Below are 12,925 nucleotides of genomic sequence, written 5' to 3' on the forward strand. Positions count from 1 at the left end.
AATAGTAAATATATATAAAATAAAACAAATAATTATCTAGCAATACAATATAATTTTCCGACGAAGGGATATCGATTGACACCCTTTAGTTGAATGTGACTCCGCCACTGGCTAGACTCATATGTCCAATCCAAGTTTAATGAGTAAGATGTTACAATTTAATTGTAACTCAATAACTTATAAGTTATGACCGACCACTTTTGTCCAGTTAGGTCTTCTTATTCTCTATTTAATTAAGTGGAAAAGGTTCAATTAAGGCTATTACGTTCATAAAAATTTATTCGTATACCAGATGTTTATATCAAATTAAAAGAGGTAAGATATGTTTGCCAAGTACTTCTTGCTCTTAATTATGGTTAATCACTATACATTAAATATAATGGTTAATCACTATCTTAATTATTAAATAACTTAATTATGATAAATTAATATAATTGAATGTAAACACGAGATGCGAGTAAATTTAACATAATATGTCCCTATTAGAGAATTGTCAAACTTAATGTTTCCAATTTCCATACCCTCTGTACCTAAAGTTCTCTACGGAAAAAACTAAACACCCAGTGTTTACTATGAACCACGTTAGTTGACTATATTTAAGCGATTAATTGAGGTGATTCAATATATAGTAGTAATAATTTATGGTTAGTGATAAAAGTACATATATATATATATTTATTTAGTTGATATAAATAGCAAATACATGTAAGTTTTTGTTGTTTCCTACGCTCCACAACTACTTTTAGTTTGGATTTATAAATTTCGTTATGATACATAAATTATACTATAAAAAGATTTTGTTATTGGATCTCATGTTTAACATGGATGTGGAAAATCTAACCTACTTTTAGTATCAATTAAATGCTGCATCATTACATAAGCTAATTTGTTACCTGGCCAACCTAAACTTTTATGTGTGTTTGTGTGGGGGGATTGGTTGAGGTTGGTTGGCCTACTTTAATGAAGTAGCCATCATCAGTGACTGATTGTACACACATTTCTTTTAGTATGCCATAACCACACCCCAATAAATATAGAAAACAAAGATGTGGGTAGTACTAAACTAACTAAAGGGGAGAATTCCTGTTAGTAAAAACACTTTCGCTTGCTATCGTTAGGTTTTGGGTTCGAGTCACGCTGGAAGGAGGTGTGAAAACACTATAAAATCTCCTAAATTGGGGTGGGGGAGGGAATAAAAAATAAAAATTAAAGGGACAACCCGATGCATAAAGTATCCCGTATTGACGTAGGGTCGGGAAATGACTGTTTCTCGAATGGTGTGATATAGATAACATACCCTAACACAAGTTTTAGTGACGACTTCCGTGTACCGAAGCCGTAACTCATATGTCACACGAAAATAACAATACAGTTGCTCAAGACCGTACTAAACTAAAGTTGCAATTATTTTATTTCTTTCCTAAAAACTTTAAAAAGAGGAAGCTTTAGTTTAAAGGAAAAGAATTGGGTCAAAAGAGCCTCATTAGAATGCTTAGAATTTGGTGCACTAACTATAAAAGCTATAAAGTGGGATTGAACTTTTAAAGGGTTCTCTGTCTGTCCTCAAGTGTTTTAATTTATGAAAAGAATGAGTCAACAGAAGCATAATGTTTACAACTTTAGATTAGTTATGCTTACTATTTTCACTTTTTGAAGAAATCTAGGTAAAGGGTCATCATTGTTTTACCTTTCTTTTCTTTCTTTTTTTCATTTTAGTATTTACTACTAGCTTATTAAGTCTTGGGAAATGAGAATTGAGTTTTCCATAGATCAACTTATCATAGTTTTTGTTTTTCATTTTTCTTGTACTTTATAGGACTTTTTAAGTCTACAACAAGCAGTGCCTTGTCCAATGCAATTGTATTATACTTCCTAGCTCCTCCGATATAATAAGTGAACTTTGGCATTTTTATTTTAGTATAAAATAAGTATTTTTTTTTACATAATCGAGAAGAAATTAACTTAATTTTTGTAAATTGTTTCCTTATTTATATATTCCAAAGTATCAAGTTAATAATATGTAAATTTTAATTAAGGATAATTTAATAAAAATATATTTTTATGTCTAAGAGTTAATATTTTCTTAATGGATGTGCAAATTTCAAAAACTCACTTATTACCGGAGGGAGTAGCAATTAGTAGGGCTTCATTTAAGGTTTACTCCACTCTTTTTTTATTTTAATTTTTTTCTATTTCTTTTACTCCTTAAGTTTTATTTTATATGTCTTAGTTTGACTGGTCACATAGTTTAAGAAAAATAAGGAAAATTTTGAAATCTCGAGGGTTTTAATAACAATCGATTCACTTGCTATCGACATCAACTCAATAAGTCCGTTTGAAAGACTTTTTAGCTTATCATTTTTGTTTTTTTTTTGTTTTTGTTTTTCAGGTACGTCCCTGCTAGATTTTGCTAAGGCTTTCGATTTGGTAATTGCTAACTCTAGTTTCCCGAAAAAGGAAGAGCACTTGGTCATCTTTCAGAGTTTGGCGACCATGACCCAGATTGATTATCTACTCTTAATGAAGTCTGACAAAGGTCTGTACGCGGACTGCAATGTCATCCCGAGTGAGAACCTCACGACTTGTCATAAGCTTCTGGTCATGGACTTGGAGATCACGAGGAAGCGTACAAAGATGGTTGTGTTTGGTCTACCTAGGATCAAGTGGGGAGCTTTGACAAAAGACAGAGCACATGATTTGAGAGATAAGTTGCTGGATATGGGAGCACGGAGGAGTAGTGAGGATGCGAATAGTATGTGGACCGCGATGGCGAATTGCATTAGGGAGGCTGCTAAGAGGTATTAGGGGTCTCGAAGGGCTCATCTGGTGGTCGTAAAGGGGATTGGTGGTCGAGTACTAAGGTTCAAGGTAAAATAGAGGCCAAGAAAGTGGCATATCTGAAGCTTATGAAGAGCGTGGACAAAGAGGCGAAGAGGATGAATAGGGAACAGTATAAGATGGCTAAGAAGGAAGCGAAGTTAGCAGTTACTACGACTAAGACCGGTGCGTTTGAACGCTTGTATGAATAGCTCAGAGGTAGAGGAGGGGATAAGAAGTTGTACATGTTAGTCAAGGTGTGAGAAAGGAAGGCCCGTGACCTGGACCAAGTGAAGTGCATCAAGGACGAGGACGACCGAGTTTTGTTGGATGAGGCACTGATTCGTCATAGATGGTAGACTTACTTCCATAAACTCTTGAATGAATAGGGGGATAGGACCATTGAGCTAGCAACTTAGAACACTCTGAGTGTCGTCAGGACTTTGAGTATTGTAGACGTATAAAGAGCTGAGGAGGTTAAGGGGGCTATGTGTAAGATGAGCAGGGGGAGAGCGACCGGCCTTGACGATATCCCGGTGAAATTTTAGAAGAGCGTGGGTAGGGCGGGTTTGGAGTGGCTCACTGGGTTATTTAATGTCATTTTTAGGACGATAAAAATACCCGAAGAATGGAGATAGAGTACGATGGTCCCACTGTATAAGAATAAGGGTGACATCCAAAGATGGAACAACTACCGGGGCATCAAGTTACTAAGCCATACTATGAAAGTCTAGGAGAGGGTGGTGAAGTTGAGGTTGAAGAGGATTGTGGATATTTCTGAAAACAAGTTTGGATTTATGCCATGTCGTTCGACTACGGAAGCTATTCATCTTGTTAGGAGGTTGATAGAACAATATAGGGAGAGGAAGGGGGATTTACATATGGTGTTCATCAACTTAGAGAAGGTTTACGATAAAGTGTCAATGGGGGTTCTGTGGAGATGTTTGGAGGCTAGAGGTGTTCCTGTTATTACATTAGGGTTATTAATGATGGAGCTAAGACTTGAGTGATGACCATGGGAGGGGACTCGGAACACTTCCCCAGTTATGATGGGGTTGCATCAGGGGTCAGCCCTCAGTTCATTTCTATTTGCCTTAGCGATCAACGCACTGACGCGCCATATTCAAGGAGAGGTGTCGCGATACATGTTATTTGCAGATGATATTGTTCTGATTGACGAGATGCAAGGCGGTGTTAATGGAAGGTTAGAGATTTGGAGGCAGACCCCAGAATCTAAAGGTTTCAAGTTGAGCAGGACCGACTAAGTACTCGGAGTGCAAGTTCAGTAGGACGACTCAAGGTGGGGACGGAGAAGTGAGGCTTGATTCTCAAGTCATCCCTAGTAGAGAGAGTATTAAATACCTTGGGTCGATTATACAAGGGAATGGAAAGATCGACGGTGATGTTACACATGGTATTAGGGCGAAATGGATAAAATGGAAGCTCGCTTCAGGTGTTTTGTGTGATAAGAATGTGCCACCTAAACTTAAAGGTAAGTTTTATAGAGCGGTGGTCAGACCGACTATATTATATGGGGCTGAGTGTTGGCCAGTCAAGAACTCCATGTCCAATAGATGAAGGTGGCTGAAATGAAGATGTTGAGATGGATGTGCGGGCATACTAGACTGGATATGACTAGAAATGAAGTTATTCGAGATAAGGTGGGTGTGGCCTCTGTGGAGGACAAGATGCGGGAGGCGAGACTTAGATGGTTCGGACATGTGAAGAGGAGAGACGCAGATGCACTAGTGAGGAGGTGTGAGAGGTTGGTCCTGGAGGGCCTAAAGAGAAGTAGAGGTAGGCCGAAGAAGTATTGGGGAGAGGTGATTAGTCAAGATATGGTGTTACTCCAGCTCACTGAGAACATGACTAGGGATAAGAAGGTATGGATGTTCAGAATAAAGGTAAAGGGTTAGAATAGGTCGGTTGGCGTTATCTTTGTCTGTAACAGTAACTTTAGTACATGCGCGTTATTTATGTATTTCCGTATTCCTTGATTTATGTGATTACTTGTCGTTGCTTTCGTTTCGGCCTTCTGATTACAATACTCATTTTTAGTTTTGTATCTTTGTATTTTTGCTTCGGTTTTAGAATTGGTGTGATTGTTGATACCCTTCCTTTTATTTTTCCTAAGCCGAGGGTCTTTCGGAAACAACCTATCTGCCTTCTTAAAAGTAAGGGTAAGGGTTGCGTACATACTGCCCTCCCCAGACTCCACTTATGGGATTACACTGGGTCTATTGTTGTTTGTTGTTTTTTAGGTTTCAAAAGTTCAAAATCTAATTGCATTGTGCATTGGCATTGCAGAATTTTATTATCGTATTATGTTTTTAAAATTGAAATAAACTCTTTTAAGCAAGAGTTAATCTTTTTAGAATGGATGAAATAATATGTTAGAGATCAATTTCGTAAGAAGACACCTTCATATTAGAGAAGCAATAAGCAATTTGAATAAGAGCCTCACAATTTTGCCCGTAGTAATTTATTTAACTCTATTTTTCACATCAAATTCCATCTTAATATACCATTAGGCTTATGGTATATTTGGCAGCATCATTACACACAAGTTCAAGCTCCTCAATGAGAGGGAAATAGTTGCGGGAAAAAGTGTAGAGTTCATTGCTCAAACGGACACTCAACTATTGAAAATTATATGGTAAAGTCATTTTTATTTTATAACAGAAAAGTCACTTTTCTATACCCATATCACACTAAGAGTCCCTTGGCCGGATTTGTCCAAGTTCTGGCTAGTGGCTACCAAAAGCTGATGTAGCATTATAAACAGTTCATATAGACTTAACAAAATTTAAAATAAAACCTGACCTGCAACAACCCAATGCTCTTCGTCGAGGGTAGTGTGTAAATGTCTCCCTCTCCTCCAGCTACAGAGTTCGTTGGACAGAAGCGCGCAACTTGATATTGTGTTTATCATGGCACATAATGTAATCTTGAAGACAGTACATATAAAGTGACTCTTGAATAACAAATGATCATATGAATCTTTCCTTTCCAGAGAAGCAAGCAGATTGGTATTCTGGGCTGCACATGGGGGCCGGGATCAAGTTTGCATTATACACACGCCAAACAAAATGACGATCATGTACAAATTCATTCGTATACACATTCACATTGTGTTGTTCATCTACAAAAGAGAGGCAGTGACAGAACCTCTGCTTGGACTATTAAACAGTATATGTTCCTCCTCTAATCTTGTTTTGTCTCCGATGACAGAAATCCAAGTTTCTGCTATCTTCTCCACTCTTCCATTTGAAATTTCTGCGATGGTGAAGGCTCGCGATGTGCCTTCGGATTCAGCTGTCAAAGCTGGGGGTCTGACCCGGGGAACAATAGCTCCATTCAAGTATATGGTACTATCATTTCCAACCACTATCATTTTACGATAGCCATTTCCTAAAGCAAGTTGTTTATGCATGTGACCGAAAATGACCAAGGGGACCGAATATGGAGCAGCCTCTTTTAATTGGGCCAAGGCCTGCGCTAGATCTGCACGAAATGTAACGATCATATGCTGATGAAACAAAAACATGAAACAACTTGTTTTGAAGTTGAGCAGATTTGATTAATCAAGATTTGGATATACTGCTCTCATCAGGATAAATGGGTTGTCCCGTTGAAGGACTTCAGAAACAAAGATATCAATTACTCCCTCTGTCCCTATTTATGTGGAACAATTCAGATTTCGAGACTCAAACTTCTTAATTTTGATCGTGAATTCAGACATAGAATCTTTAAATTTTTTGAAATAAAATTTACATATTTGGAAACTATGTAAAAAGTACTATAAAGTCACAATAAATAAAAAGGCATATGAAAAATCACGGTAAACAAAACTCGTTTGACTCACGAAATTCAAACACCGCCAAATATATTGGGACCGAGGAAGTAATAATTATTACCTGGATCACCATGGTCGCCACCTCCAACAAACCAGTCTCTTCCGCAGATGTCATCTATTTTAGCACCTAGCCCTGCATGTCTTACTCTTAAAACCTCAAAAATTTCCAGCAACAGGTAGAAGTACCTCAACAAATACTACTTCAGCAAGCTAATACACCTGTGGGGCCATTATGTGCAAGGAATATAAGTGAATGGTCCTCTGGAGTGCCCATGGCAGCTTGTAAGATTCTCTCGGCGCTCCTATCCATATCATGGACTCCATACCTAAGAAGGTAATTTCAATACGGTAGAGTTGCAAGTCACAATCTAAGCTACATCCAGAGTGTTAAAGCAGACGGTTGAGCTTGCAGATATTATTTGCATGATAAGATGCTATTTGGCCAGAGCCACTTCTGATATAGGTACAAGAGACAACTATGAAGTCATTATATTCTTAAATATTAGTTTTTGAGCAATTTCTTAATAGAAATTTCATGGTTTCCATTGAGCAAAAGTGATCCGGTGGCAGCAACAATGGAAAAGAAAAATGTTAATCATCAATCTGATCGAGTGCTTCATGAATTTGAAGTATTTATCATCAGAACCAGAGAAGAGAAAAGAAACAAGCTTCAAGGGGAGGGGGGCGCTTCTTTGGTGCCATTTTGTTAATGTACACGACAAGATGAAAATTTCCTATCAAATGAAAAAAGGACATACCACAAAATAAACAATAACAAATTAAGTCTTATAGTAGTCTATTTAACAAATGAAGAACTGAATTATACCAGTTATAAAGATTATAAATACATTTTTGCTACTACTTAATTTCTCCTGGATTATTCCCTCAATTTCTAAGATCTTGTTCTACCTTGCCCTTCATACAGCTTACGTTTTTTGCTTATCAAACAAGAAACATAAGAACCAGAATTCATAAAATTGGTTATAAACTATAATGGTATATGGAAAGTTTTCCTTTCTGATCAGAGAAAATTAATAAATGTTATAAGGATTCAGCTTCAATATATCAGGCAGTCAGGTTATTTCCATAGTTTATGCTATAAGAACACTCCACAACTAGAAGAAGCAAACGGAAAAACATGCGACGAATGAAACAAATTCAGGCATTTTGTTGATGACTTGTAATGTATTATTCAAGCATTTGCGGATAAAACTTGTGAATTAGGCATGTAAATTTGTAAGACTATAAAGAGTGTAAATTTCTAACACTAAAAAGAGTCGATGCCTACATTGGAGAATCACACTTTAACAACTTCAAGTGCACAATGTATTAGAAACTTCAAACCATAAGTGCAGACAAAAATTACAGTTCTCAAATTTACAGACGATGCTATAAGTTGTTTAGATGCTCGGGCTAAGCAACATTAACCAATTATAGATAAAGTTAGGGTGAAGTGTCAATATGCATTGAAAGGGAAATAACTAACAAACAAGAGATTAGGACCACAAACCTTGCTTTGAGAAGCTGTTTCCGAAACAAGGGTCTACCACCACAAGAAAAAGGTCGTCCACCAACAATACTGAGTTTTAGCATAGGGAGATCCATCCGACGGTAACCAACATGCTCATCACCAAGACTGACCATTATAAATTGTCAGCATGCCAACAAGATAACCTTTACAATATAAATTCTTTTCCTTATACTATATAAGGTAGGACACAGATGGACAGCATGAAATATGAGCTCCGCTAAAGAAATGAAAAGGTGAAGATAGAAACACTCTGTTATGGAGAAGACTTGGTTGTCTGATTCATATTCTGGTATAAAGCTCGTCATATAAGCAGATAGATAATCAAAGGAATTGAACTATTGAACATATTCATATGCAGATGGTTGATTATTAATAGAAATCTTCACAACATGAGCCAGAGTCTCAGAATCAATCTTTGTTCACCGGGCGTGGGGTTCACCTCAGTCGGCGCTCCTTGTACCAAGAAAGACTAATTAGTAAACCTAAATTTTAAACTTAGTTCGGACTACTTGTGGCATTAAATTTATAATATGCAACTTTACAAAACTTTTTATGTGCCAGCATTGTGGAGAATTATGCTTGTGGCACCATCCTAATACCTGCACATGGATAATTGCCCTGCAAAAGGACATGCCCTTCGTTATGTTTACATTGCTATATTTTCTTTTAACAGCAAATACTGTCCAGATTGGTGCAGATATAACCATATTCCTGTTGTATAACCTTTTGTTTTCCATAACCTACTTGCTACATGGGTCGGTTGTACATAGTCCAACCACCAGCAGATGTACCAAGAGGACCTTTCTGGATCCTGGCTATTTAATTTATATCTACAGTATAATGATCCATTTTATCATCTATCTTCCCTTACTTCTGAGACAGGGAGGGAGAGAGATTGTGAGAAACACGAGATGGAAAGTCATACCAGATAGCCAAAGTGAGAAATTGACAGTCCTAAACATCATAAATAAGCATATAGCCACACTATTTGATATATGGATCTATAGATTTAGTGACACTAAATAATTATATATCTCGAAAAACTTACCATTCCAGCTGAAGTTGAACAGCATCTTTTTCCCTACATATTGGAACAGCACACACTAAGAAAAAGAACAAGTAGATGAATTTAGCAAAGCAGACCTAAGAGGTAGAGCATATCAAAATTAGAGAATTTTTTTTTGTCAAGGAGATATGCAAGTAAGTGGACAGGAAAAAGTTGAATCTAACAATATCTCGGATCCTTTTAATATTTCATATTTTCAAAGCCATTATGTTGTTGACAATTATGTTTGTAAGTTCTAGGATAGATTCGTCCTTTAGATTCATCATTTTCCACAAGCTCTACCACCAATGGCAGTGCTAATTAATCCTACTCACACGTCACCACTGTTGTCACCCCATTCACAATTACCAATCACAACCTTCATGAAGCTACAACACTAATCCGACTACCACCATATGCCACCATATCTACCTGAGTTTGAATTCCAACAATAATGGAAAACGAATAAGACAGTGTTTGCCGTAAAACAAATCCATCAGGTTTTTAAATTCAACCATGTGGATGGTCAAAGAACTTCAAAAGAATTTGATTTCTGGTTTCAGGAGACTGAATTCAGATATCATGATTGATTAGAACTTTCATAAGGATACCAGAGTGTAACACCACAACGCGATCCGGTACTTAGAGATCCTGATAGTAATTCTTCAAGTTGCATTGATAAATGGAGCTTGGCCAGCAAAACAAGTAAAATGAAATTATTTCAGGAATGAATTAGGAAGAAAATGAGAAATATCCAGTTATATACTATGCTTGAAGCATAGTTAAAGGAAAGAGAATAAGATGTATCCAATCGCTAATAGCAAGTTAAAAATCAGATGTCACATAAGAAAGTAAAGTATTGACATATATAAACAGGTAAGTGTAAGCTAAAGACAGGTCAATTTAGAGGACATATGTGTAAGCAATCGGAGAAAGTGGAACTTGGACTTGCCTTCCAGAAAACTTTTGAGTATTCCATGCATCATGGTTCCCCAGAATAACAGCTTTGGTCATCTCCAAATCTGCAATGCTTCGGACTAGATCCACATTTTCATTCCCAAAATCCCCTGAAGCAAGGATAAAATGAAGTGAACCGATTATTCTTCCAATCTCACTTGGCTGGTGAATGAAAATAGTAGTTGAAAGAAAACAATAACTATGTAGTACATATTGGGGATAAATAGATGGGAGATAATAAGAAAACATGCCTGTGAAGAGCACCAAATCCGGCTGCAATTTTCACAAAACAAATATCATTAGCTGACAGAAGGAAATGAAAATACAAAATGATGTTATACATGAAAAAGTAAAAGGATCTCTCCAAGAGAAGGTTTTCGTTATCCCAAGAAAGAAAGAAAAAGGGCAGCCAGTGAGCAAAGCATCCTGTGTTCAACCAGGGTCCATGAAAGGGCCGCACCCCAAGGGGATGTAGTGTAGGCAACTTACCCTTACGCAATGCTAAGTGGCTAATTCTATGGCTCGAACCCATGATTTATAGGCCACGCGGAAACAACTTTACTGTTGCTCCAAGGCTCCCCTTCCCAAAAAAGAAAGAAAAAGTGAAAATACAAGGGATCCTCCCAAAAGAGTAGTTTCTAAAGTTAGTTTTGGATAATGAAGCTTGCACTTCATGATATCTCATGGTTATGTTGTATGGCTACGCCATTTGTTTTTGATAAGTAATAGAGAATCATCCCTCAAAACAACACTAAAGGCAAAGCTGCAATTTATTTACCATATAGTAGCTAATCAGATACCAAAGCAGGTAAAGATCATGTCTTTTAATGTCGGAGGAGCAGAACAGAGAGGAACTGTTGTTAGGAACTCTGAAGCAACACTCAGATCTTGATTTCTAAAAATGTTCTTGAAGACCTAAGTGCAATTACATGTGTCGAATATATCATAGCCAAAGCATATGCACTGCTCAGAGGAGCAAGTTAGCAGCAATTGCTAAATTTATCCATTAACGAAAGGAATAAAATATGAAGATAATTTGTACAACTTTGAGTCTTTGATCAAATTATTTTTGCTTTGCACGAAATTTTTTGCTAGTCATGATATATTTTTTCCCCTTCCAATTAATAACCTTAATAGAAGAGCGGAGCGGGATAGAATTAGCCAACAAATTCATGTGTTACACACCAAGATATAACTATGGTTGAGTTTGGAGAGGCGAAGAGCAAGGGGAAAAGAAGATGCAAAAGCAAGACAAGCAAATCTATATAAATTGTAGTTACCATCCTCTCGTGCAACATCTACACAGGAAATGTTTTAATACGCCAGGCAATTTAGGGGAAAGTTTAGCATGACAGAGAGCTCCATGAAACAAGGGTTTACCAACAGATACCATGATGTCCCATACCACGAATTGTTAATGCATACTACGGTACATAGTGCGGCATGTTAAGAGTAATAACAATTGGTAATCAAGAGCTTCAAATTAAAGGCAAGTTTGGCTTCCTTTAGTAAATCAATTCAATTCAGAGAGCTTTCATTGAGATGATAACCCAAATTCTAGAGCTTCGCTAGTGCACCTTTTTAATGGTTAATAGAACCAAACTCAATACAAAGTCAGCTAGAAGTACTAAAATTTGGTCAATTAATTCCTGTTACTTTGGCTGGATTATTTGTAAACTACAGAAATATGCTTTATGCATTCTAGAAACTAGCTTATTCACAATAAGCAATACCTCAACAACCCTAGCACAAAAAAAGAACTTTTTCAGAAAACAGAATAAATTACTCCCTCCATCTCAATTTACGTGGTACACCTCCTTTTTTAGCCCGTCACAAAAGGAATGTCATGCTTTCTTATTTATAAATAATTTAACATTAAACTTTCTATTTCACCTAATATGATTTTTAGCTACACAAATATTTATAGCTTAGTCAAATACCATCATATTAATTGGAACGTAGAGAGTAATTAATAAAATTAAACAAAATAAACATGCTAAATACCTTCAAAAATTGAAGAGCCTTCCTATCTTCTTCTAGGTTCCAATCATCATGCTTCACAATTTTCAACATTTCCATAAAAAGGAAACTAAATCAATTCAAATTACAAAAAAAAAAAATGAAAGAAAAAGCAAAATAATTCAAATTACAAAAATATAAAAAAGAAAAAAAGAAAGTAACAAATTAAGACTTCAGTAGCAACTGAAAATGCTTACAACGTCGCCGACGACGGCGATTCGGACGGAAGAGGACATCGAGAAGTCACCGTCGGCGAGTTTTGACGGTGTTCGATGAAGGATGGGGCCGGAAATGCCACAGAACGGAGTGGGCGCGTGTAGCCACGTGCTGCCGTTGAACATATAGGCGTGTTGCCAACAAATATTTGGGCGCAAAGCGCAATAACTGTTCCAGTTTCCAATTTCTAATTTGCAATTGCTATAGTCAAATGTAATAAGTATTATATTATTTGCTTTTTTTGTTTTTGTTTGAATAACTCTACAGTACTGAAATTCTCTTCATTTTAAAAGAAAAAATTAATTAACCATTTTGTAGTTGTTCAATATTATTAGGAACTAAAAGAGCAGAAACTGATTGTTTTTTTGTGCAGCTCTCTCTTTTTGGTTTGAAAAAAGATTTACTTGAAAAAATCACGGTGATTGAAACCACACAGATAATTTAACATTTACCTCGATTATTTCAACAAATATTCATATTGTTT

The 12,925-nt window shown here is 36.5% G+C and overlaps 1 protein-coding gene across 8 annotated transcripts; it reads right to left on the reverse strand.

The window, feature by feature from the left end:
- Nucleotides 1-5,760: 5,760 nt before the first annotated feature.
- Nucleotides 5,761-12,656, reverse strand: LOC104100428 (uncharacterized). 8 transcript variants are annotated; one of them, XM_009607648.4, is made up of 9 exons: nt 12,423-12,656; nt 12,211-12,261; nt 10,458-10,479; nt 10,202-10,316; nt 9,253-9,285; nt 8,184-8,309; nt 6,893-6,999; nt 6,735-6,806; nt 5,761-6,321 (listed from the first exon to the last, which is right to left on the reverse strand). In XM_009607648.4, exons 1-9 carry the CDS (start codon nt 12,564-12,566, stop codon nt 5,960-5,962), a joined length of 1,032 nt encoding a protein of 343 aa, XP_009605943.1. In that variant the 5' UTR covers nt 12,567-12,656; the 3' UTR covers nt 5,761-5,959. The 8 variants fall into 8 exon arrangements, with proteins under 8 accessions (XP_009605943.1, XP_009605944.1, XP_070044123.1 ...); XM_009607649.4 differs by having other exon boundaries at nt 9,253-9,307; nt 12,423-12,630; XM_070188022.1 differs by lacking the exon at nt 10,458-10,479 and having other exon boundaries at nt 12,423-12,486.
- Nucleotides 12,657-12,925: the final 269 nt, after the last annotated feature.

Source organism: Nicotiana tomentosiformis, chromosome 11 (genome assembly GCF_000390325.3).
Source record: "Nicotiana tomentosiformis chromosome 11, ASM39032v3, whole genome shotgun sequence".
NCBI classification, from domain to species: domain Eukaryota; kingdom Viridiplantae; phylum Streptophyta; class Magnoliopsida; order Solanales; family Solanaceae; genus Nicotiana; species Nicotiana tomentosiformis.

Excerpts from the sequence above, each read along its gene's own strand:
- LOC104100428 (XM_009607648.4), bottom strand. The coding sequence starts at position 12,566 with ATGTTCAACGGCAGCACGTGGCTACACGCGCCCACTCCGTTCTGTGGC. Across the intron at positions 12,262-12,422 it reads TCGCCGTCGTCGGCGACGTT|CATGATGATTGGAACCTAGA; the intron begins GTAAGCATTTTC and ends AAAATTGTGAAG. Across the intron at positions 7,000-8,183 it reads AAACAGCTTCTCAAAGCAAG|GTATGGAGTCCATGATATGG; the intron begins GTTTGTGGTCCT and ends TTACCTTCTTAG.